This window comes from Orbicella faveolata, unplaced genomic scaffold (assembly GCF_042242905.1).
Source record: "Orbicella faveolata isolate gen_17 unplaced genomic scaffold, um_ofav_v1 contig_4, whole genome shotgun sequence".
In the NCBI taxonomy this organism is placed as follows: domain Eukaryota; kingdom Metazoa; phylum Cnidaria; class Anthozoa; order Scleractinia; family Merulinidae; genus Orbicella; species Orbicella faveolata.
In genome coordinates this window covers 2,899,416-2,923,825 of record NW_028301569.1, presented here as the reverse complement: position 1 = coordinate 2,923,825, position 24,410 = coordinate 2,899,416, and the positions used below count along the sequence as shown (strand labels likewise).

The window sequence follows — 24,410 nt, the reverse complement described above, 5'->3', positions numbered from 1 at the left end:
TTGGTCACTGAATATTCTCCCATAAAGATCTACCAAGCTCGACTAATAAGAAGCAATCCAGTACAAAATGATTTTGCATTTTTTTTGTTTTATTTTGAAGTGAAAGTAGTTTTAATAGAAATTAAAAGGCATGCCATCGTGTCTGTAAGCTGATGAAATATACGCAGCTGAGGACTCTATCGGGCTGCCTCTTGAATTAACTGGTTTTATGTTCAATTTGTTGTTGTCAGTTTCTTTTACGAAAATGGGCAATATAAAACATTATTCATTCAACAGATTGTCTCAAGAAAAAGAAGAAGAAATTACACGTAGGAGAAACTATTACAAAATCCATGAACAGTCAAGGTCCAGGTACAAGGAAATAAAAACTCTGCATATACATGCTTTTTCTCAATTCTTAATGAAGTAAAGAAATTGACACATTGATAGTGCGTGGAGCAGCTATACATCAATACATCATTTTTGTTGAGTAGCATGCTAAGGTTAAGTTACAGTCTTCCACTGTATGAAAGCGACAGAACTTATTATTAGCTTGTCAAAACATTTAGTAGTAATATTTATTGTAAATTACACTAGATACAGATTGCTATTTAATCATACCAATACCGAATTTCTCTTAGCAAAGATGAGTATATCAAAGAACTTGACGCAAAGGAGGAGAAAATTAAGGAACAAGCAGAAAGGTAAGAAATGTTTTTTTGTTTTTGTTGTTGTTTTTCAAAGTTCAGAAGAACTTAATTCTGGATGTGATCATTCCACTTTGTCAATTTGTCGCGTATGACCATGTTTGTTGTTACTCGACACAATACCGTTCCACTTTTGAGAAAAAAAATTATCCTAAATGTGCATTTTTCTATATAGCTTCAACATTTTCTGAGATATTTGGGACTATAAGAATTCTTCCACTCTCCTAATACAAATGCCGCAATCTGATTGACTCATCTATCGTATACCATCACCCACTGCCTTGGAGGTCGTCTACAAAATGGTGACGTTTACCCGTTTACTTACAGCTACATGAATATACAGTGTGCCAGTATAGCTGGTTTTCACATGACGTCACTAAAATTCAAACTACAAAACAACTGATCTTCCTGAGATTTTACTTTAATGATCTATAAGAGCAGCTGAAAACTAATATTCATACAAATCTTCGCTCCGAATGGGTTCTTGGTTTTGTGATACACTACGCTTGAATTTCTAAGCTTTTGCGTGACGCGGCCTTTACATGACGGCCTAGGAAGGGGGTGAATAGGGGTATGCAAATCCGCCGATCCGTGCCCTTTTTTTCGCCAAATCCGTCGATCCGCCAATATTTTTGTTCAAATCCGAAACCACGACCACATCTGGAAACGGAAGTGTAAAAGTTCAAAGGTAAACTGGTAAATGTGAATGCCATTGTTAATTTCGCACAAATAGTAAAGAAGGCAACATGCTTGATGACTATAACACAGTACAATTCCAATAACAGTCTCACACCTGAGTTTGAATGAGCTTCGTTCGAAAAAAAGAAATACTTTGGATGAACTCATGCTGACCAAGGGTCAAGAAAGATCTATGATCCAAATTTCGTTTAGGCTCCAAGATCCGAACATCAAGACAAGCACAATCTGGAATCCGCGCCAAAATTCACAGCTGATCCACGATCCACTGTGTTTTCAAAATCCGCGAATCCGCTCGATTTAATGCAAAACTCCACAATCCGTGCGCTTTTTAAGGCCAAATCCGTCGATCTCAAAACCTATTCACCCCCCTCGCCTAGAGAGCTGTCAGATGGTTAAACTAGTGAGACAATCTCAGATAGTGCAGAGTGTAATGCATAGCTCTGACGCAGTACTCATGACACAGTTCCTATATAACCCCTGCCATTCACTCCTGGTTTGTACTGACCTTGCTAGTCAGCTAGGGATTGTGATGAGACATAATCTTAGCAGTGCGTATGTTTGATGTGTGTATTTTCATTTACAGTCCAAGAATAACTTACAATTAATTACCGTTTGTCAAGACAGCTCTCCAATTTTACTGTAGTGTTTTACGTTAATTTTTGCTCATTTTAAGGTGGCTCTATATAGTATTTCACAAAGCTTTGGATATTACATATGCATAAGTAATTTCTCCCTTGGCAAATGTTTACAACATAGCACTCGGTAGAAGGTCAATAATAAAAAAACCTACAACCTTAGACTACGTATGGAAGACACTTTCAGAACCTAAATGTTGTTGCTATGGCAACTACTGATAGAAATGCTTGGCCTGTTTTTTTAACCTACCTGACTTCTAGACGGTGTTTCTTGGTTTCTACACGGTGAATTTTCTTTGTTTTGGGAGAAACAGAGTAAACATACAAGGAGTTTCAACTGACAAAGCTACAAGAAAATCTGTACATAATTTTCGGAGGAATTCGCAATTTTCGTTTTTGACGCGTATCGCATTAATGTATGTATAAAATTTGATGAGATTTTCTCAACAGCGAGAAGAAGAAAACTCCTATCCGTGTGCCAATTTTCAAAAAAATTCACCGTCTGGAACGCGCTTAATATGCGTTTTAGATCACTCAAAAAAACCCTTGTTTTTCGTGACGTCATCAAAATAAAAATTCTTCGAGTTGCGGTACTGCGCATACTCACGTTTCGCTTTCTGCGCACGTGCTAGTTGAAAGTTAGTCGAGAAGTAGAAGCTTATTTTTCCCCACTACGGCGAAAAGTATACCTAAGTGTTGTAATACTTATGGAAATGCGTTTTAACTTGTGGTTTCCTCCGCTGGTTTGAAGTGCTCAACGATCTCGGCAAGAATACGGGTTGTTTTTGTCACTCGCGGGGCCTTGCTAGTTGCTGAAGATGGAGGCAGAGACAATACGCCAACAAGCCCCTTTGCTCCGAACTTCTCGAAAACATTCTTAAGGTCTCAATATGAAATGCCACTTCCGGCTATTTTTTCAGCAATCTGTTGCCTGATGGGGAATTTCGCGTTTGTTGGATGAGTCTCGGAAAGTCTGCAGGAGTTCGTGGCGACGATCAAGGTATTTCTTGTCGTTTTCTGCCTATTGTGTTGTTGACATGTTCTCTGTCAACATGTCCTCTGAAATGTTCAGACGGGAGTCAAAGACTATTTTTCTTAAAGCTCTAACATCCTCCATTGCATCGTGTGCGGGGAAAGGTTCATGGAAAAGTGTCTGATAAATGGATTGTTGATTTAATTTAACTGTGGAACCATCCGGTAAGACCAGAGAGGGATGTTTACGTTTGACCAAGTTCTTCATCACAGGGAGAGTGTCAGAAAAGAAAACGTTAAGACAGGAAAGCTTTTCACAAAGTTGACGTCCACCTTGACGAAGAAGAGTTGGATTATCGAAAACCTGAGAGTTTGTGCCCGATTAAAACAGTATAAATATTATTATCGCTTTTCAAACACCTGACAGTTTTCTTTTGATGATGCTGTATGATTGAGTCGACAATTGTGTTGCTTGGCTTGTTTTCCAGTTTTTTTAGCATTTGCGCAAACCCTGCAGGATTTTGTTGTTGTAGTATAATCCATAACCTTCCCATAAGTTAAACCCATGACTGCAGCATGACCAGTTGACGAGTTATGCCCCATTCCCCGTTTTTGCCAAACCCATGTCATATGAGCAGCGGATATTGATGCAGCCTTGGTCATCTGCTTTTACACCCTTTTTGATGGCAGCATTTCTATCTTCTGACATTGGAGTTTTGCAACTTTTCTTTGTTACTTGCTCTACTGCATGCCCAATCTCGTTTTCTCTACTCTTGAAATTTACTGGATTCATAGAGGGAATATTTAATGTACACAGTAAATTATTTAGGTGGGTTTCACTGATTCCTGTATGTAGACACCCAAGAACAGCTCTTGAATTAACATCCTGACTAAGTGGACCTCTTTGACTGCTCCTGTGTTCACTGGAGGTCTTGACAACATTCTCTGTACCACAGACTGCACAGGTAACTGAGAACACTGAGGCTAACCCACATTTTTTGTCTGCTGTTATGTTCCACTATGACAAATTGGTTGAAAATAAAGTGAATATATTGATACTCAGGAAGATCTGATACTTTATTCTGGCAGTGTGTTTTCTCCTTTAATTTGGAATAAATGAGCACAAGTAAATTTTTGCAAAACCTAACAGCATTTTGAAATGCAGTGAATGCAATTTGTGGTCTGTGGAAAATTTACAACCGCTTGTTTTTTCCAAATTTACCAAAAACATTTTTGTTGCCAACAACAGACAAACAGTTGTTTGACGCTTGTTATAGGGTAATTATGAGGGTAAGAGTTTCAGAACTTGCCCAAAAATTTAAGGACCAACCCCAGGCTTTTTATGGCTGATTGCAAATGAGACGTTTTGTAATGTATTGAAGATATTCATGTATAATCAATCTCATAATTGTTTTTTTTGGAAACCTGTTAATTTTATAGCCTTAGAGCTGCGTGTACTTGCCATAAAACTGAGGATTGATTTTGACTTTTCTTTGGTGTTGATTTTCTTTGGGCAGAGAAATGGTTCTTCTCACCTGCTTTACAGTGCTGACAACATTTCAGTGAACTTCTCAAAACATCCAAGTCCATAATTCTACTTCCATGTGGAATACAATTTTCCTTCTTTGTTTGTTTCTGATAAAAATTCAAAACTTATACGTTTGAATGGTAATTATTAGGTTGTAACTGTAACAAAAAATTTGTTGGAATTTTAAAATGAAATGTCAAAATATTCAGGTATAATCATGTTGACGTGATAATTTGCTATGAACTACCTGTGGTATAATACAAAAGTTCAAATTGAGAACTATTTCAGAGCAAAGAAAGTCTTGATGAAGCACTTGTCTTGAAACTTTTAGGGAATCGCTTGATGCCACGTATAGCGAAAACAAGATTTAAACCACACCTGACTTGAACGGGTTTCTCTTTTTTTCGGTGGGGACCAATCTTCGACCATTCCTTGAAACTCTAATTTCCTCTTTGCCCTCCACTCCTTTATCCCACGAGTCCTGTCGTCCGTGTTTCTACTTTGAGTGGGCTTCTTTCGTGAGAACCGACCATTCTCGTCACGCAATGGTGGTTGTGTTTCCGGTGCCAGTTGCACCTTTGCAGACACACCAGCTGTTTTCGGTGTTTCATCGTCCAGGGAACTCAAAGCGAAGCCTCCAACCATAAAAAGTATACCGTGACCACTCCGTGACTTCCTTCGCGTACGATCACGACCGTCTTCTCTGTCCGATGTCGGCGCGATAAGTGCTGCGAATTGGCCTCTTAGTTTAACCACGTCAGGAGAAGACGAAAGAAGTGTAATGTTAAACACATTTCTAGGCGTTTTTTGATGAACACTTGTTCGGGACAAAAAGGATAGTGGTAAGTGGAACGCGATTTGCGATAAAAGTCTCGCCGCCATGTTTATTTTTGTTTTTTCTTTTCTTTTAAATACTCGCGCGCTCGCGCCATTCGTACCCATGCTTCGCGCGCCAAAAAAACTATATAGAGCCACCTTAAACTAAATAATACATTTAAGTTGCGAACGTGACAATTTTACTCTTCTCGAAAACGTTTGTAACCAGGAGCCATAATCGGGGACGGAGACCGTAAGTCTTGGGATCCACTCGCACCTATGATATGGGCCAATTTTTCTATTTTTAGAACAAATTGCGCCATCCTGACGTCATATATCCGCGCGCATCCGCGCACATGTCGGGGGCTCTCGCGTGGATGTTGTCACGTTGCATGATCAAATGGTGAGTGTTGAGAGATTATCTTGCGTATTTTTTACAGCGATGGCAGGGAATAAGGCAGGGAATAAGAACCAGGTCTCTTATATGTAGTTTTATGCTCTGAGCTAATGGAAAAGGTGGGTTTTTCAGGGTCGACAACAAGACCTCAATCTCGCGCTGGGAATGAATAATAAGATCTGCTCGCGCTAGTTGTAAGCTTACGCGTCTGTTTTTGCGTTTGCTCTGACTTAAGAATATAGCAAGAAAACTCTCTACTCTGGTATCGAGTTAATTTGTGAGTTTCTCAGACAATGGTTAATCATAACCAAAACCTGTTTTGATGGTTTCTTATTGTTTCTGCTTGTTTGGTGAGTTTGCAAAAGTTTTTGAAAGGAAAGTCTGACGCGTACAATTAGCTCATTTGCATAGTGCAGCGCGTGCACTTTCAAGTCCAAGTCGGTGTTTTCAATTGTCAACAAATCTTGACAAAGATTCCTTTCGTTATCTTTTGTGCTGAGATGCTGCAACAAATTTTACGAACGCAAAAAAGGCTACTAACATCATGTTTGTTTCTTCAACATAAGCATAGTGAAGTTTTACACTGTGAAAATGAAAATAGACAAGGAGTTTTGATAATTCGATCAACAAAATCGAAATCGTTATTCGAAGTTGATTAAAGAAAGCGTCATCGTAACTTTGCTGATTATTTCTGCTTTATTCACATATTTTCAGCTTAGCTTTTCATATGTTCTCAAACATTTATCAATCTTAAACATATTTAAAAACTATAGAGTTATTGTTTGAGTTCGATGTACGTTTTCACATGAAAGTGCGGCGGAACACACGGTACAATTTGTCATGTTTACTGACTGTACAAAACACGCATCGGCGGGCGCTCTCATTCATCGACAACAGAGAATTTACTGGATCTTTACACGAATAAAACTGAGCAGTATCTACGGACGTAAAGTTATTGGGCCTTGACAGAACATCAAACGTTGCTTACAATTCAGACGAAGCTCAAACTAGCGATTATTTTGTTTTACTTTTCGGTCGCGATAGACTGGCAAATTCCTCGCAAGCGTGTAAGAAGAGGAGCTAGGAAAGTATGAAGTCCTGAAGCTCTGCTATATCTAAATATATCCAGCTAGTTTTTTGCTGTGTAATGGAAAAGCTGTTAATCTTAAACATATGTGAAATTTAAAGTGGAGTAATGTACAGCTCATGTAAAAGAAGCATCCGTCGGAACACAACTTGGTCAGCGATATAAATAAGCTTAAAGCGGAACATCCCTAAATTCGACACTGTCTTACTTCACTCAAACTGGAGCAGCTTACGACGAAAATACTTAAGCAAAATTCCAACAAAAGTAAACGCGTTGAGTTGTGGGCCAAAAACATAAAAAATTTCGGGAATTTCGGACGCCATTTCCCCCGCGCGACATCCACAAAAATCCTCGCAGCATGTACGCGCGTGTGCCGCAGGCGATGGCGCAATTTGTTCTAAAAATAGAATTATTGTCCCATATCATAGGGACAGCCCCAATACTAGAAATGGCGCGCGCTTACGGTCTCCGTCCCTGATTATGGCTCCTGTTGTAACTTGATGCTTTTGGTTTCCTCGCAAAGGTATGTAACCTAAAACTCTTGTTTTCTCAAAAACACACGGAAGATGTGTTAGTATTCTTTTCACAGCTGGAGATAAATGGAAGAAAGTTGAATGTCGGATGAAGAAATGGAAGAGGAACGACTTGCTTTATTTAAAAAGCAAATTTTCTTTTGACCGATAAACAGGAACTAATCTAATTATCAAATTGTCACGGAACCGCGCGTTCTGTTTCCACCTTTGGTGGTAACAATAAAACCACTTAAATTTAAAATACGCAATCATATCGATTAATACAACTGAGGAGCGTTTCAACGCGAGGTATTGAAAGTAAGCAACGCTACTTGACCGAGATTATATCCTTCATCGATGAACGATTCCCCTCAAAGAGTGATAAAATTTATGCTTTCAGTAGGTGCCACGGAGTCTGCAGCAATATTTGAGCAGTTTCCTGGGTTTTTTGTTCAATTTGACAAGTTTTAATGCCACTTACTCAGGAGAGTTTCAGCTGCGGGTATGAACATTTTGGTCTCTTTGATGGAGACAATTAAAGGATGAAATAAACACACTAGTGTAGTTTGGAAACAATGGATGATATTTCTTGAACCAAGTTAGGCGTACTTCTAAAAGACACGCAGTCACAGTAACATCCTTGTATCGTGCTAACGATGCTAGAACCCATGCGTATGACTTATTAGGGTTCTACCACGAGGAAAATCGCTCAACGTTAGTGTGTGATTTTGTATGAGATCTATCTTCCACCTGATATATGTAGAAACTAACGCTTATTAATCTGCGCATGCGTTTAGAGCAAATATTGGTTTTGTTATAAAGAGAAAAGAGAGCAAGGTGCTTTCTGAAACAAATAGATAACTTTTTGAAGTGATCGAAGAAGCAAGATAGGTACATGCACTACCCATTTTACGTAGTGCTCACAAGTACCTACCCCATCCTAACGCCCCTTGCTGCAAGCCTAATAAATTAATTGAAATTAATTAATTAAACAAACATTAAAGCTTACACCATATTTCCGTGGTACCATATCGCCATAGCGCCTAAGCGACGTCAACCCCCAAACCATCCCAATAGTGCACTCTGCACTAAAAAGTGACGTATTTCGGGATATTTAGCAATCTGAACAGTTCATATCTTAGAAAAAGTAATATTTTAATGTTTTAGAGTTCCTCGAGGGATAAATTCACTCTTTTGTAGCCAAACTCAGTGACAGATGTTTCTGTTGGTTTCCGGCCGCCATGTTGGTGCCCATACGGATGGGCACCAGCATGGCGTCTCCATACAAATCTCTTTAAATTTGGGTAAAAAATTTCTCCGCATATCTTGCATAAGAAAAATTGCTGTAACCGGAATCTTGGCGAGTCTCTTTGCATATTTACCTTCTTTCATTTCCCAGATTCTGGACTTAACATATTGAACGGTTTTGATTTTTACTTTGATCTATGTTAAATGGCGTGACACTGAAAACCAGCAATAGCAGCGAGCTAAAAAGAAAAACATTCCGCTTAGCCTAAATACCACTACGGTTAGCGTCAAGAGCATTTGGTTGCCTCAGTAGCACTCTATGAGCTTACGTTAGCGCTAGCCTAAAATGGTTCGCTCTTTAACAGAGGGTAATTCTTGTAATTAAGGGTTGCCCATTCTGACATTTGAGATGGAGGTAGGGGGTGGTACTTTGCATATAGGCAAGATTCGTTTAAGCCCTCTCATATGCACTAGAAATCCTTCTTTTTTTACTTTTTCCGGGACGTTTTGTGTTAAGAAACTTTCGCTTGTCATCATCCTTTAAAAAAAAAAAAAACTACACTTTTCAATGATTTTACAACGCTTATCACGATTGTCTTCGGCAAAAAGTAGTTATAAAAACAATCAATTTTAAGATAAAAACATTTAGAATGTCCGTATCAAGATGGAGAACGATTGTAACTTAAGGGGGAAACTTAAGAGGGTACAATAATTGAAATTCATCGCGTCTCACTACCCCCACCCCTTGAAACGTACACTACACGTACGTAATACTATTTTGAACGAGCTTTTGGCCCACTAAACGATACGTGGGTAAATATATGATTGATTGATTGACTGACTGACTGACTGACTGACTGATTGATTGATTTATTGAGGGATGGATGGATTGAATGAATGAATGAAAGGGTTAAGCTCATGACTAAATTTCCAAACACCCACATCCGATAGTTCAACTACCTAATATGGGCTGACTGTGATTTGTCGCATCGCTCAGTTTTTCTCTTGCTTTATCGATCGCAAATTAATTAAGTTATCCTACGAAGGAATTTGCAAGAGTGCACTGTAGCAATATTGCACTTATTTCTACATAGTAGCTGTAAAAATGTGTGGCGCTTATATGAAAAATACATGTAATAAATACGATTTAAGTATTCCACGAAAATTAAGCGATTAGGTCTAGCCGACGGTTTACTTTTTAGTACAACAACAAACAAACAAAACAATTAATGTTTTTTTTTTTGTAGGATTATGCAGCTGGAAAGTAAACTGAAAGCAAAAACAGTGGAGGTGGAGAAGTAAGTAAATAAATAAATAAATAAATAAATGGCGAGCTAAAATTCTTGTAATTAAGGGTGGACCATTCTGACTTTTGAGATGGGAGTAGGGGGTGGGACTTTGCATACAGGCAAGATTCGTTTTAGCCCTCTCATGCACTAGAAATCCTTCCTTTTTTCTTTCTTTTTCCAGGACGTTTGTACATGTAGGAATGATATTTTTTTCTCCGCGTAACATGCTTTTTTGGGGCGTGCGTAATTTTTTTTTTTTGGGGGGGGGGGGGGGGAAGGGCAGTGGTCGTTGGCATCAACCTTTTTTGGTACAAGGATACCTGCACTTTTTTTAGCTGCATTTACACACTTAGCTGCATTTACTTGTTTCTTGGAAGTTTCGGAAGAATATTTTTAAAAAATTTTCTGGACAACTCAATTTCCAAGCAGACTATATGAAGAACCTTTGCCGATACTCGACTTTGAACCTCAACATTGTCGAATGAACCGATGAACCCGTTGTACGCTGCTGCAAATTTCAAATGGCAATTCGTTCTGCGCGCTAAAGCACGGAGTTTTATACATAATACTGCTACAAAATACGGGGAAATAATTGGAAATCATTGCTTGAAGCTCAGGAAATTGAGCTAAAATTCTACAAAAACAGTTAGATTGTTCGCTCTCAATTTCTACGAGCTGATGGTCGATTTGGCCTTAATCTTAAGCTCATAACCTACAAGTGGAATTCTTAATATATAACTTTAGCTCAAAATATTTGTGTTCAGCGAAAGTACGTTGGCAATATAGAGCTCGTCAAAGATGCTCAAATATGACAAAGTTTGTGTCGCCTAGAGCACAGCCTAAGAAAGGCGATTACGTCACCAAAGAGCGCCAATTACGTCACTCCCATGAGGGAAAGACTGAGTTCAAGTTGGGGACTGGACGCCTCGTGGAGAGTTTCGTGTTTCGAACTCTCTGTTAGTTATCTTAGGTTTTCGGTCCTTTAGTAACGTCTACAATAGTACTTTTTAATGTCAAGTAAATGATTACAACTTGTTTACCAATGTCTCATCTGAAAAAGAATGTTAGTAGAGAAGAAAGTGCTAGAAAGTGGGTTGGCCATGCAGGCCTGTCCGTTTATTTGGTCGCTCCGTGTTTAATACGACCATCCTGTTACGTTGATATGGCCGAGTAATTTAGGTCCTACGGTACTAGTGAGGTTTATATAGCTGCCGTATGCCTGGTTCGTTGTTGTTGAATGAAAATTTTTTTTGAAGTATTTACGAGCATGTCCTTGGTCAAAGAGTATTTGGTGCCTACGTCGAAATATCCAGATGATTTCACTTTAGAATCGTTCATTAATAGTATTTTACATATCTCTTTTTGGTTAATTTAATTATGTGTTACTTTTACCCGGTTTTGTCATATAATGTGAAAACTAGGCTTGTGATCTACTTAGGTCAAACCAACTCGAAGAGCCATACAAACAAGCCACCTTAAGAACAAACGAAGAGTTAAAGGAACTGAACTTCAGGTAATCCACTTTCTTCAAAGAAAAAAATAAGTGCTCGATGAGCACATGAATCCATGGCCGTAGGTAAGTGGATTAGGAATCTCTGCAGGACCTGGGTTTAATTCAATGTCTCCAGATAACAAAAGCTTCTCATCTGACAAGAAGTAGTTCTTATTATGAAACTGAACTCGGACAAAAATTCTGGATAACATTTATAATTCCTACCAGAATACCAACACCTTTCTTGTTCAAATTTTGTTTAAAAAAAATCGAATAAAAACAGAATCTTCTTCACGAGCAAGCTTGACAATCCATACTTCATCCCTTGAAATATCTCGAAAGGGTTGAATAATCCCTCGAAAGGGATTCGAGTTTCCTTGAGAGGAATGAATTACCGTGAACAGTGAATTCGTGGTTTTTTGTGCCATTTGAGTCGCCCAGTGATGTAACCGACCTGGTAGCAGGATTCTGTTCTACATTGCGAAATATATTTTTTAAAAATTTGAGTGCATGGCATTAATGTCCTCTGCATCGCAAGCAACATTAGGGACCTTTATACGATATAAGGACGGGAAGACCAAGACGGGAACGGCAGTGGACGCTGGAAACTTTCGCGTGTCGTGTCGGCAAAGACAAAATGCTTTAAATTGTGTAATTTTCGTATAGGACGGCGACTTCAATAACTCTAGCTTCTTAAATGCTTTTCATAAACCAATGACATCCCTTTAAGATAGTATAGAAATATTATCCAGTTAAGCTTAAACGATGGTGAACAGACGACACGGACCTTACTCTTGTTTATATAATATGTAAAGCAAACCTCCCTGATCTGTCGGTATTTAATATCGAAAGAATCCAGAATTTCCGTATGAAGAATTTATGTGAACGATCTTTGTATCGACCTGGTTCAGATAGCTTTTTGTTAGCAGAGCGTTTTAGAATCGATCCTGCCTGTAGCTGGAACAAATATTTATAGTAAAACAAACCTTACGTTGAGTTCCGGGTTGTATGAAAACATGAAAGGCTGGTTTTCACCAGCGACGGAGTCGTAGTCGGAGTCATAATCAGAAGCGTAGCGTGATAAGATCTAGTGAAAATCAAACGGACGGAGTCGGAAGTAGAACACCCATTCCGCTTATGACTCCATCGCTTACGATCCAGTGAAAACTAGATTGTCGGAGTCGGAAGCAGAAGCGGAAGAATGAACCAATTACAATGCTCCATTCTGGGCCTTGTGATTGGTTGGTTCTTCCGCTTCTGCTTCCGACTCCGACAATCTAGTTTTCACTGGATCATAAGGAGTGTCTGGAAAACCCGAATAGCGAATAGCGAATAGTCGCGAATAGCGAATAGCGAATAGTCCCGAATAGTGCGAATAGTCTCGAATAGTACAAATAGTGGCGAACAGTTGCGAAAAGTGGCGAATAGTGACGAATAGTCGTCAATAGTCACCGCTTTAGATCTAATATAAAGCGTTAATTAATTATCCAAATAAGCAACAGAATTTCAGTGAATTTATTACCTTTTCTTCTCCGGACTCAGGCTAGTAGGCTGTCCATCGCCGACATTAAGAAAACAGAAAACACAAGGATAACCTAATAAAGACGTATTTACGCTTTTGCAGTGGTTAAAACAGAAGAAATTACGTTTAGAAACACCTTTTGTCCTGATAAGCGTCTGTCCTTTTTAGCGGAAAAATCCCATCCTAAGTTGCTACGAGGTTGACTGCGAGATACTGGGTACCCTATTTGTTACTATTTGCCACTATTTGCCACTATTCGCCACTATTTGAAACTGTTCGCCACTATTCGCACTATTCGTACTATTCGTTTTTCGCTATTCGGGACTGTTCGCTATTCGCGACTATTCGCTATTCGCTATTCGGGTTTTCCAGACACCTGATCATAAGCGACGGAGTCGTAAACGGAATCGGAAGAAATGGAAACGTTCTGATTCTTCCGACTCCGATTCCGTCGAGCTTATGACTCCGCTTATGACTCCGATTTTCGATTTTCACTAGGTCATTAGCGCTCTTACGTCTCCGACTCCGACTCCGACTCCGACCGGCAGGTCTTTTTTGCAGGGTGTAGGGTGCAGGTTGAAGGTTGAAATTTAATTATAACTGGAAAACCGCTGGCACTTAAAAGAAACGTGCGGCTGGTAGACTTACCGTGACTGTTACATGACGCTGTTTATAATCGCTCAGAAAGGTAACTTCCACCTAAGTGCCAAACCCGCCGAAGCGATGGGAGGAGAGTATATTTCAATGATTTTAAGCGTGCAATGAATTATTGTTTTTGAAGAAACATCTGAAATATCATCTGAAATATCTGCTGAATTTGGTTTCTTCCCTGAGAGTACCAAAATGAAACCACACTGATTTTGTTCCAGTATATTCCGTCGGTTAAAATCTTATGTTATTCCATTTCTTTATTTATTTGCTTCGTTTGTGATGGCAATCTTCTGTTGTTAAGGGAAGTGTAGCTTACAGTTCTTGTTGACGCTACGCCTAGAGATTTCGAACTCACGCTCTGTTGAAGAGACTCGAGGAGCCCGTTGACTATTGAAAGATCGAGCGAGGTTCGACTAGAAAAATAAATAAAAATACATGTGAAGAAGAGCCGAGCGATAAGAAAAATACAGGACAGAATAAAAATACTTACAAATGTTTCGTGACTGTAGCGATGACGGTGAAGCTAGGTAGAGTATAGATTCCACAACAATATTAACTTGAAGCTATAGAAAACGTTGAAAAGATTGGCGCGCTAGGAAACCGTAGCGTTTAAGTAGTCCTAATTTGCATACATAAATGGCAAGCTAAAATAAAAATTCACACGTGGAGTCCTATAGAAAGACCCGAGCCAAATCTGGAATCGATGGAAACATCTGTGAAGCGGCCATTCAGATGGCTTTGAAGAGATTTCACTGGTCTCACCGTGTCGATCGATAAGTACTTACAGCGCATCGATGGTGTGTTCACTATGTGAAAGAGGCGAACTACTTTATGTAAGAACCCCTGACGAGTATATCGGTTATTAATTATTTTTTAGTGCCAGCGGTTTTCCAGTTATAATTAAATTTCAACCTGCAACCTGCAACCTGCACCCTGCAAAAAAGACCTGCCGGACTCCGACTCCGTCGCTGGTGAAAACCAGCCTGAAATAAACATCAATGCAAATGGGCATTTAATTTGCTCGATAACTGCTTTGAAGGCACGAAACAATCGTATTTCCAATCAAAACCCTTCGGACACCACTCAAAATCATGCAAGGTCATTCCAGAACAGTGTTTTGGCACATTCGCTGATAGCTGTACCTGGTTATATCAGAAAAAAAAAAAAAAAAAAAAAAAAACAGAAAACAGAAAACTTTGTCTACTCACCAATCCGCGTCACTTCCAAGAGCGTGGGAAAACGAGTCTGCAATGTCATACGTACGGTCAGCGGTTAGAGATCGTAGTCATTGATAATTCTCTGTAAACGCTGTGCTTCTGCTAGTAAATTCGCATTTTTTCTGTTCTGACAAGCAACTCCCTCTTTCGAACATTGACAGGTTTGAATAACCGAAAGTCTACCGACAAATCAATCGTGACTAATCTTCACATATTTTGTTCCTCTCAATTGTACAGTCTGTCATTCGGGCATTAATCGGGAAGCGATTTTGAAGTTTGATTAAGTACGAATATTCTTTTGTCACACGATTTTGGTTGACGGACACGCTCGATCACATGGAATCTACGGTCCTCCGGACGTAGATTAAAAAATGTATGAGATAAGCATGTGTAACTATCAAATTTCCCGTAGCGCTTGCGGGGTAAATCCAACGCAAATCACAAAAGAAACTAATGGTTTTGTATTGACGGATCGCCATTTTGTGCCAAATAAATGCGACAAAGGAGCCAAAGTCGCCTTCCAAATTATTAACAGCTTAAAGGTAGAAAGCCATTAGACGGTGTCAAACGTACACCTCGCGATGTCCTATTAAACGAGATAGGATCTCTTTAGAATTCCTTTATTGAGATGGCTACCAAAGTGTTCAAGCAGAAGAGAAGATGAAGAGTGAGATAGGTAGTCCCCCACAGAGACCTTATGCCCAAGGTAATCCCACTCAAGTTGTTTTATATCACCCCCTGTTCGTGAGCGGTAAACGGAAACGGTACTCGACCAAAACACTTCAAAATCGATAAAACGGTAAACTCTAAACGGCACAAAACTCTCTGAAAGGCACAACAACTGCTCGCTGGAAACTGTTTAAAACTCTACCGATAAACGTCCACGCAACTTAAATTCGTAAGCGCAACTAACGTACGCGTAACTTAAATTCAAAATGTTTCCGCGCGCGTCACGCCACTTCGGAACTGTCTTCTTAACACCCCCAGTTTCGGAAATAATATGAGGGTCTAGAAAAAAACCAATCAGGTGACGCGAATTTTGCTCATTCGAATAGCTTTTACCACTTTACAGGTACTCATTTTTCATACACTGCGAAAACATTCACGTGACGCGCGTGGCGCGGAACTGGGTACCGATCACCAAAGTTCAAAATGAAACTGCCAAGTTTTGGAATAATTTCAGTTTCATCGTTCATCAATCGGTGGAACTTTCTTTTTCCCCAGTCCCAAGAATTTCAAGCTGTACCCAAAACCCCCGTGACATTCTCTATGTACGTCTACCTACACTGTAAATCTACTTTTATTTCAAGACTTTAATTTATTAAAATTAATTTGTGCTTAGTACTCTTTGTAGCAACGAGGACAAGAAAGTGAAAGATGAGCAAGTGAAAAAATATGCAGCAAGGTAAGAATAATGTTGAGACGCACTAAACTAATCGTGTTATAATTATCCACAAGTTGCGCGCAAATTTCGTGCGCAGTAACGATGCGCACAAGCAATTCACGCTTCCTTGCTTCCTTGCTTTAGCTGCGGGCTAACTAGCTTCTGAAGATTTGTTAACGTTTTTGCATCCAGGATTTTTAAAGTGTCTCGCGACCGGTTTAGATGCGTTTTTGTCGTCTTTCTCCACGTCACGAAGGTGTTCTCAGAAGAGAACACCTTCTTCATTCAAACGCGACAAAAACTTAGCTAACTTGTTAGTCAGAAGTGCATTCCAAACAAGTGATCAACACGGAACTTTTAAATGCGCACGCGCACGATGCAAAACATGTCCTTTCATTCGCAAAGCTGAGAAAATATCGTGACCCAAGCGATCCATCAAGATCCCTGATCATTTTACCTGTACCTCAGCCAATGCCATCCACTGCATAACTTGCACTCTTTGCAAAAAGTTATACATTGACGAAACAGGAAGACGACTAGGCGACCGATTCCGAGAACACGTTCGTGACGTAGAGAAAGACGACAAAAACGCATCTAAATCGCCCGCGAAACACTTTAATCTCCCCAATCATTCTAAGCAACATATGGCAGTCTGCGGCCTTTCCCTAGTAAGTAAGTAAGTAAGTAAGTAAGTAAGTAAGTAAGTAAGTAAGTAAGTAAGTAAGTAAGTAAGTAAGTAAGTAAGTAAGTAAGTAAGTAAAGACCTTATTTAAAGAGGGTAGCACTAAAATAGTATAAAAATACTAACAAACCAGTGGCCCTCTAAAAATTATGTACAATACGGATGTTAAAACTATGGCATAATTATGAGATAATATAACGAATAAAAATACAATAGATAAGAGATAAAATCAATTTAAAATACAAAAAGTATAACTAAATCACAGAATAAAATGATTTAAAAGCTGCTGTTCTTCAAAAATTTTTTCCAAAGGGAGTTCCTAGATCAAGGAAGCACAGAAAGCCGCAAAACTCTGAACAAAAATTTATTTTTCAAATCGGCACTCTTAATCCTCACGGTATCAACGAACGCTTTTCATTCAACTAATGTATTCTGCTGTTTTTCACGTTACCATGCACCAACCAGTTGCGTAGCTCCATCATTCTGTATATAAACCACACGCAACCCACAATTCCTCGATTCGCTCCGACGAAGGGCTAACGCTCGAAAAGTCAGCTTTTTTTATTTCTAACTTTTTTTATTCAGTGAAGAGGACCTAACTCAACAAATACGTGACAAAGAAGAACAAGTGAGGGAATACGAAGCAAAGTAAGTATGCAGCAGGTTACTAGAGATATGCGGTACGTCAAAATTAATTATAAGCGGCAGCAATTATCAGATTTTAATTTCAGATACGGTATTTGAAAATATGGATGGTGCGTTAATCTTAAAGCTACTCTCAGATAAGAGGAGCTGTTTAAAGTAATTTTAATTTAATTAAAGTACTCTAGCAAAGATGGACAGACATTGTAATTGAATTTGTGAATCCAGGGGACATTTTACTGAGTGTCAAAATCTGGCAAACATCTCTTTTAATAAAATTAATAAATTTACATCTACGCCCTAATCAATTTATCCTTATGTAGTAAGTATATATGCTACGAAAAACATCGTCGACGACAATCTAAACATGCAGGGCACACGTGCAACCTAACTCTCTGTGGACATTGGTAATTCATTTTCTTTTACTTTTTGAACAGGTGCAATAAACTTACAGAAGAGAGTAAGGCTCATCTGGCAAATAAAGATGAAGAGTTGAAAGGAATGAAAACTAGGTACATGGACATGTTTATGTCACAGTCAAAACTAATCGTGTTTACTATTTGGAAGCCAGGGCTGTTTCTATTTATTTATTATTATTTTTGTCTGTTTATTACGGAAAGGAAGGAGAGAGTGAGAATGGGATGCACGAAGGAAAGGGTCAGAAGAATAATAAGCTTTTAAGTAATAAAATACTTCGAAAACCTATCTTTATAACATTTCCATAGGCAATTAGCCCAAACCAAGCAAGTAGAATTTCAATTCAGAGTTCTACACCTATTCGACTTACCCGGCTATAGCCTCGCTTGCTTACCATAAATGGTCAACCGAGGTGATGAAATAGACGTCGAAATTGAAAGCAATTTTCGTGCTTGTGCTGAGGAGAAAGGAAAAAACGCACGTTTCGACGCACGTTGCGTCGAGAGCAAAATACGCTTGGGCAGGAAGAAAGAAGAAAGGGCTGAAATCCAAAATATAAACGAATGGCACTGGTAATATGTGATGACATTCTCTCATTTATCGAGACAGATGATGTATAGCGGAAAGCTGTTGCAATACTGTGCTTGACTTAATTGTAGAAATCCATTACACGTAAAAGTTTTCGCATGGTGAATGCAGTTGCAATCTTTTTTAGTAAAAGATAAATAATGCGGAAAAAATGGAAGGAAAAAAAAACAATTTAAATTTAATTATTAGCCACTCAGTAATGAAGATCTACATATAGAATATAAGAGACCGTGGATAAGGGCGTTTTGAAAGTTTCGTTTGATCTACATAAACAAAATAGCCGACACCGGTAACTTGACATCGATGTGAATCAAATTTATCTTTTTGACACTTGTCATGACTCATCAGTAACTATGCGAAAAAGTTCTTCCGACTGAGTGTAGACATTGAAGCTGATCAGGCGTTCAAAGTTCATATGGCGTGCTTCTTAAAATCTTAAAAGTCACACGACTGATTTATTTCTAAGCCAACACTGCCTTAGTTGACCGGCCTATATGAATAGTCATGCACCACTTGGCTCTCTGTTTGTTTTAATTCTCAGAAACGAGGAACTACTTCAACAAATTCTCGCCAAGGACGAACAAGTGAAACAATTCGAGGCCAGGTAAATATAGTTAGCTGGTAATTTCAACACATAAATAAAGTCGACCGATTGATGTTTCACCCTATTTAGACAGGCTTTCATAGTCCGGTGAGGGGAGAGACTTTTGAGGGTTGAGCCTGTATATATTGCAGCGTTAAAGTTATGGAACGAAACTAGGATGATTCATAGCGCGACCAAAAATACTCCCTTTGATGTCCATAACATGAAACGATGACGTCATATGACGCAGAATTGACACAATCATTTCCGAACGGACGCCTGATAGAAGCTGCCATGCATCTTGGATTTTAGGATTTTTATAAAACATTAGAAAACCCCCCAAAATAGCTCAAAGGTGGTCAAAACCGACAAACAAAGCTAAAAAAAAGTGGAAGTTACCATAAGCAACAAATTCAAACTTTGACAAACACACCTGTCAACACAACACAACAACACCTCTCAACGGAAATTAAGATCGTCCTCTCAACACCTTCTGGCGACCCCGAAAGCTAGACTGAAAACATACGGAGAGAGAGCATTTGCTGTGGCGGCACCGAGACTATGGAACTCGATCCCACTTGAACTAAGATCCAGTAGTTCGATTGACATTTTTAAACGGCATTTAAAAACATATCTTTTTAAACAAGCTTTTTAACTCTTTTAATTTTTAGATTATTTTTTATTATTATTTTTTTTACCCCTCCCCTTTTTTAGCTTTTTAAATATATTTTTTATTATTTAATGTAAAGCGCCATGGACAAATAGTGGATTGGCGCTATATAAATACTTTATTATTATTATTATTATTATTATTATTATTATTATTATTATTATTATTAACATGGTTGTCATGTAAAACCTCAAGATCCTTGACCAATGGCAAATACCAAATACCAATTCCAAATTTTTTTCAGATAGATTCTTGGAAACGTCAGCAGATTTAAAATTCACTATTCTAACGTTGTTAAAGTTACAAGCCTTCAAAGTTGGTAAGGGCATCAACCTCCACCTCCTCCTTTTCCGCACCGTCTAAATAGGATTTAAATTTCAAAGCAGTCCAGTCAAAATGGCCAAATTTTAGGCTGACTTAATGAATTTACCATTGCTTACTCCCAGCATCTGGAAACATCCAGAAATTATTATATTTAATTATAAGAGGGGGAAAGCAGCGCCGACACCCGAAACTTGACACACGTGTGACATTCATCTTTCAAAACGTTTCTATTTCGTTTTCTCTTAACAGATACAATGAACTGATGGAAAAGTGTAAAGTTGTGCTTGCAAATAAAGATGAAGACTTGAGGAAAATGAAAACAAGGTACACGTTACATTAATATATCAATACATTTCTACATATATACCAATGGTCCAAACATTGAGTTAAGGCAAGACGCCAGTGTATTCATATATCTTCTTAGAATTGATCAGCTTATTTGATTATCGTGACCTATTTAATTGAATGCCTGATTCACTTTTTGAGCTCAGCAGAGTCTATAACCTATACATTGTCACAGGACATATTCAGCTTGTCGTGCAGCTCCTTTTCATTTTGAGGTGTGGGTGGGTTGGTTTGATTATAGAAAGATACTGCTACTCCCTTAGTGTAAAAGAACAGAGAAATTGCGAACGAGTTCGTCAGGATTTATCTCGTGGTTCCTGGCTATTACATTTTCTTAACACTTTCTTTCCTTCTAATGTGTTATATATCCAAAGGCTGGCTCATCTCAGTGAAAAACAAGTACAAAGAGACCAGAGAAAGGTTGAGGACACCGCTGCTTCTAACAGACCGTCGGAAGTGGAGAAAGACTTCACAGCATTTTTCGACGACGACAGAATGGACGCATGCGAGAAAATGCAAAAATTATATGGATCCGAAGAAGAAAGTGAAGTTGGTATTTCTTACCCGCGGCTAGCTTGCATGATTTTTGAGGTAAAGTACTCAAAATGTTTCTCTTAAACAATGAGATTATTCGCTCTCGATTTCTATCGCGTGATAGTTGACGAGGGCGCAGCCCGAATCAACTATCACGCATAGAAATCGAGAGCGAATAATCTAATTGTTTTAGTACAAAGGTACTAGTGGTTCAAAACTTTAATCTAAATTCCCTTCACAGACACTTCAAAAACGCTAAGAAGCGGCCCCTATCGCACGCTGCGACGCTACTCACTATCCATCACAGAATAGATAGTGAGTAGGGTAGCCAATCAGAGAACGGCATTGTAATATATTCGTAACCGGAAGTTGTGTTAAGCTGTTGTGTTACCCAAGATGCTTAGAGAATAAAGTTGTTGTGTTGAGCAAGCCTCGTGAACTTGTGTTGTTATGTCACCAAGCCATACTTTTGCAAGTATGTTTCATTTTGGCGACGAGGATGGGATACTCTACATGCACGAAGACGCATGAGAAATCCAGTGAAGTTTTGATACTCTCTGTGTGAGGAAAAAGGTTTGTTTTCGACCGAGGCAACTTGATCAAAGTTTGAGCACGTGCTATCATAATGGCGGGAATTAGACTGTTTGGTCGTGTCGGCGAGCTCAGCCCTGAACGAGAGACTTTTCGTTCCCATGTGGAAAAAATGGAAATGTTCTTCATGGCAAATAATATCATGGAAGAAACAGGGAGGGTAAAGAAGAAGCTAATCTCGCAGTTGCAAATAGAAAACGTGCTATCTTTCTGACTGAGATTGGACCCGAAGCATATTCTACCCTGAGCAATCTGCTGGCACCAGTAAAACCAAAAGACACTCCTTTTGCTGACATTGTCAAAGCATTAGAGAAACATTACAATCCAGCGCCATTGGAGATAGCAGAGAGTTTCCATTTTGGAACTCGCTATCAAAAACAAGACGAATCCATCAGTGACTTTATTGTGGCCTTAAAGAAGTTATCGATTCATTGTAACTATGGGGAGTTTCTCAACCGAGCTCTGAGAGACCGTTTTGTGTGCGGATTGAACAATCCCAAAATACAGAATAAACTTTTGAACACCGAGGATCTTTCTTTTGAGAAAGTGTGCCAGATTGCAAAGTCAATGGAGATGGCAGAGAAGAACACCCAAGAATACCCTCCTGTCAGTGCAAGTGATGGCAGCCAAGGCATAGTAAATAAACTGTAAACTGTAAACACTAAGGAACCCTCATGTTACCGGTGTGGTGGTAAGCATGCTGTACCTAAGTGTAAAATTTAAGTCAGCAAAATGCTACAAATGTAGCAAAGTATGTCACCTTGCATCAGTTTGTCGCAGTAAAGATGTTGAGTCTAGCATGAAAACCAAACAACCAGGAGCTAAAGGTAATGTTCATAGTGTGTTAGAATCAAACACAGAAGGTTGTGATGATAATGATGAGTCAGGTATTTATTGCGTGTATGCAGTTGGTACAGATAATCCTACCAACAAAAGTTATACTGTAGAAATGACCATAAATGGTTCACCATGTGCAATGGAAGTAGACACTGCAGTTGATTACTCAATAATGAGTAAGAGCACACATTCTCAGAAATTCAGTAATTTTCCACTTCGTCCGTCAAAAGTTTAATTGAAAACCTATACGGGTGAAACCCTTACAGTGTGTGGTGAAATGCTGTGTGATGTAGTGTACAAGGGCCATGAATATACATTGCCAATTATTGTAGCTGACTATGAGAAGAAGCCTACTTTGCTGGGAAGAAATTGGTTAAACCATATAAGGCTTGAGTGGGGTGAAATATTTAGTTTAACAAGATCCGAGTCGAAAAGTGCCAAAAGTCAACTTGATGGTTTACTAGTTAAACACAGTGAGTTGTTCAAAGATAGTTATGAGGGCATGAAAGGGTTGGAAGCACACATCACCATGAAAGATGGTGCAAAGCCCATCTTTATTAAGCCACGTAGGGTTCCATATGCACTAAAAGATGAAGTTGAAAAGGAGTTGGATAAATTAGAGAAAAATGGGGTAATCGTTAAAACTGACAGATCAGACTGGGCAAGCCCAGTAGTAGTTGTGCCAAAAGCTGACAAATCGGTTAGAATTTGCGGGGACTACAAAGTAACCATCAACTCAGCTGTTGAAGATGAGCAGCATCCCCTTCCCACCCAACAGGACTTGTATGCTGCCCTCTCGGGATCAAAATATTTCAGCAAACTTGATTTGTCGCATGCATATGCTCAGCTAAGTGTTGACAAAGCAAGCTCGTAAGTACCTGACAATTAGCACACACAAGGAACTCTATTCCTACACCAAATTACCATATGGGGTTAAATCAGCACCTAAAATATTCCAAGCTAAAATGGATATGATTTAACAAGAAGTAGAAAAATGTGTGTGTAAGCAGGATGACATTCTTATTGGTGGGGTCAGTTGGCAGGAGAACATCAAAATCCTGGCTGAGGTATTGGAGAGGTTGCATAAATATAGCCTGCATTTGAAGATGGCAAAGTGTGAATTTCTGAAGAGGGAAGTTGTCTATTTGGGTTTGAAGATAGATGCAGTACTATCACCCATTTCTACCAGATTTAGCAACCAAACTAGCACTATTACATGGGCTCCTCAAAAAGGGTGTCCAGTGGACATGGACAAAAGAGTGTCAGCAAGCATACGAAACTTGGAAACAAGGTCTCACCAGTGATGCACTGTTGGTGCATTATGATGGGGACCGTGAACTGAGACTTGCTTGAGATGCGTCCAGCTATGGAATTGGAGCAGTTATTAGCCATGTGATGGATGATGGCCAGGAGAGGCCAATAGCCTATGCCTCTCGGACACTGAGTTCAAGTGACAGGAACTATGCACAAATTGAGCGTGAAGCATTATCAATTGTTTTTGGTGTAAAAAAATTTCACCAGTTTTTCGTATAGGCCTAGTTTTACCCTGATCACTGATCACAAACCATTGTTGGCAATTTTCAATCCGAAATCCGCTATCCCCACACTAGCAGCAGCTCGGATGCAGAGGTGGGCTCTAGTACTTTCAGCATATGACTATGAGATTGAGTACAAACGATCTGAAGACCATGCCAGCTGTGATGCTCTCTCAAGGCTACCACATGAGGACTCCACAGTGGGAAGTGCGGGTGTGGTCTACAGTGTGAGTGTAATTGATGATGATTTTCCAATCACTGCAGAAGATATAGGAAAGGCAACCCTTGTAGATCCTGTACTTGGTAAGGTACATCATTTTGTAATGTCAGGTTGGCCAGAAGGGTGTCCTGATGAGACCTTCAAACCCTATCATAATAGAAGAAATGAGCTGTCCTGTGAACAGGATTGTGTCCTTTGGGGCTCCAGGGTGATTATTCCACCAATCTTTAGAGTCAAAATGCTGGGGCAGTTGCACTGGGAACACCCTGGTATGTGTGATATGGAAGCAATTGCTCGTCACGCATGT

The 24,410-nt window shown here is 39.2% G+C and overlaps 1 protein-coding gene and 1 pseudogene across 4 annotated transcripts in view; one reads left to right on the top strand and one right to left on the bottom strand.

The window, feature by feature from the left end:
* Window positions 1-24,410, top strand: part of LOC110055351 (uncharacterized) — a 53,096-nt gene that overhangs the window by 4,362 nt on the left and 24,324 nt on the right. Inside the window, exons 3-12 of one of the 4 annotated variants that reach the window (XM_089275983.1) lie at window positions 277-351; window positions 621-683; window positions 9,828-9,878; window positions 11,308-11,382; window positions 16,106-16,156; window positions 17,403-17,465; window positions 17,897-17,971; window positions 19,006-19,068; window positions 20,291-20,365; window positions 20,761-20,977. In XM_089275983.1, coding sequence (XP_089132109.1) covers window positions 277-351; window positions 621-683; window positions 9,828-9,878; window positions 11,308-11,382; window positions 16,106-16,156; window positions 17,403-17,465; window positions 17,897-17,971; window positions 19,006-19,068; window positions 20,291-20,365; window positions 20,761-20,977 — 808 coding nt within the window. Of the gene's footprint in view, window positions 1-276; window positions 352-620; window positions 684-3,505; window positions 5,740-9,827; window positions 9,879-11,307; window positions 11,383-16,093; window positions 16,157-17,402; window positions 17,466-17,896; window positions 17,972-19,005; window positions 19,069-20,290; window positions 20,366-20,760; window positions 20,978-24,410 lie in introns of those variants that run through there. The other 3 variants (XM_089275982.1, XM_089275984.1, XM_089275985.1) reach the window with 3 other exon arrangements.
* LOC149100938 (uncharacterized) lies at window positions 2,741-3,517 on the bottom strand (annotated as a pseudogene).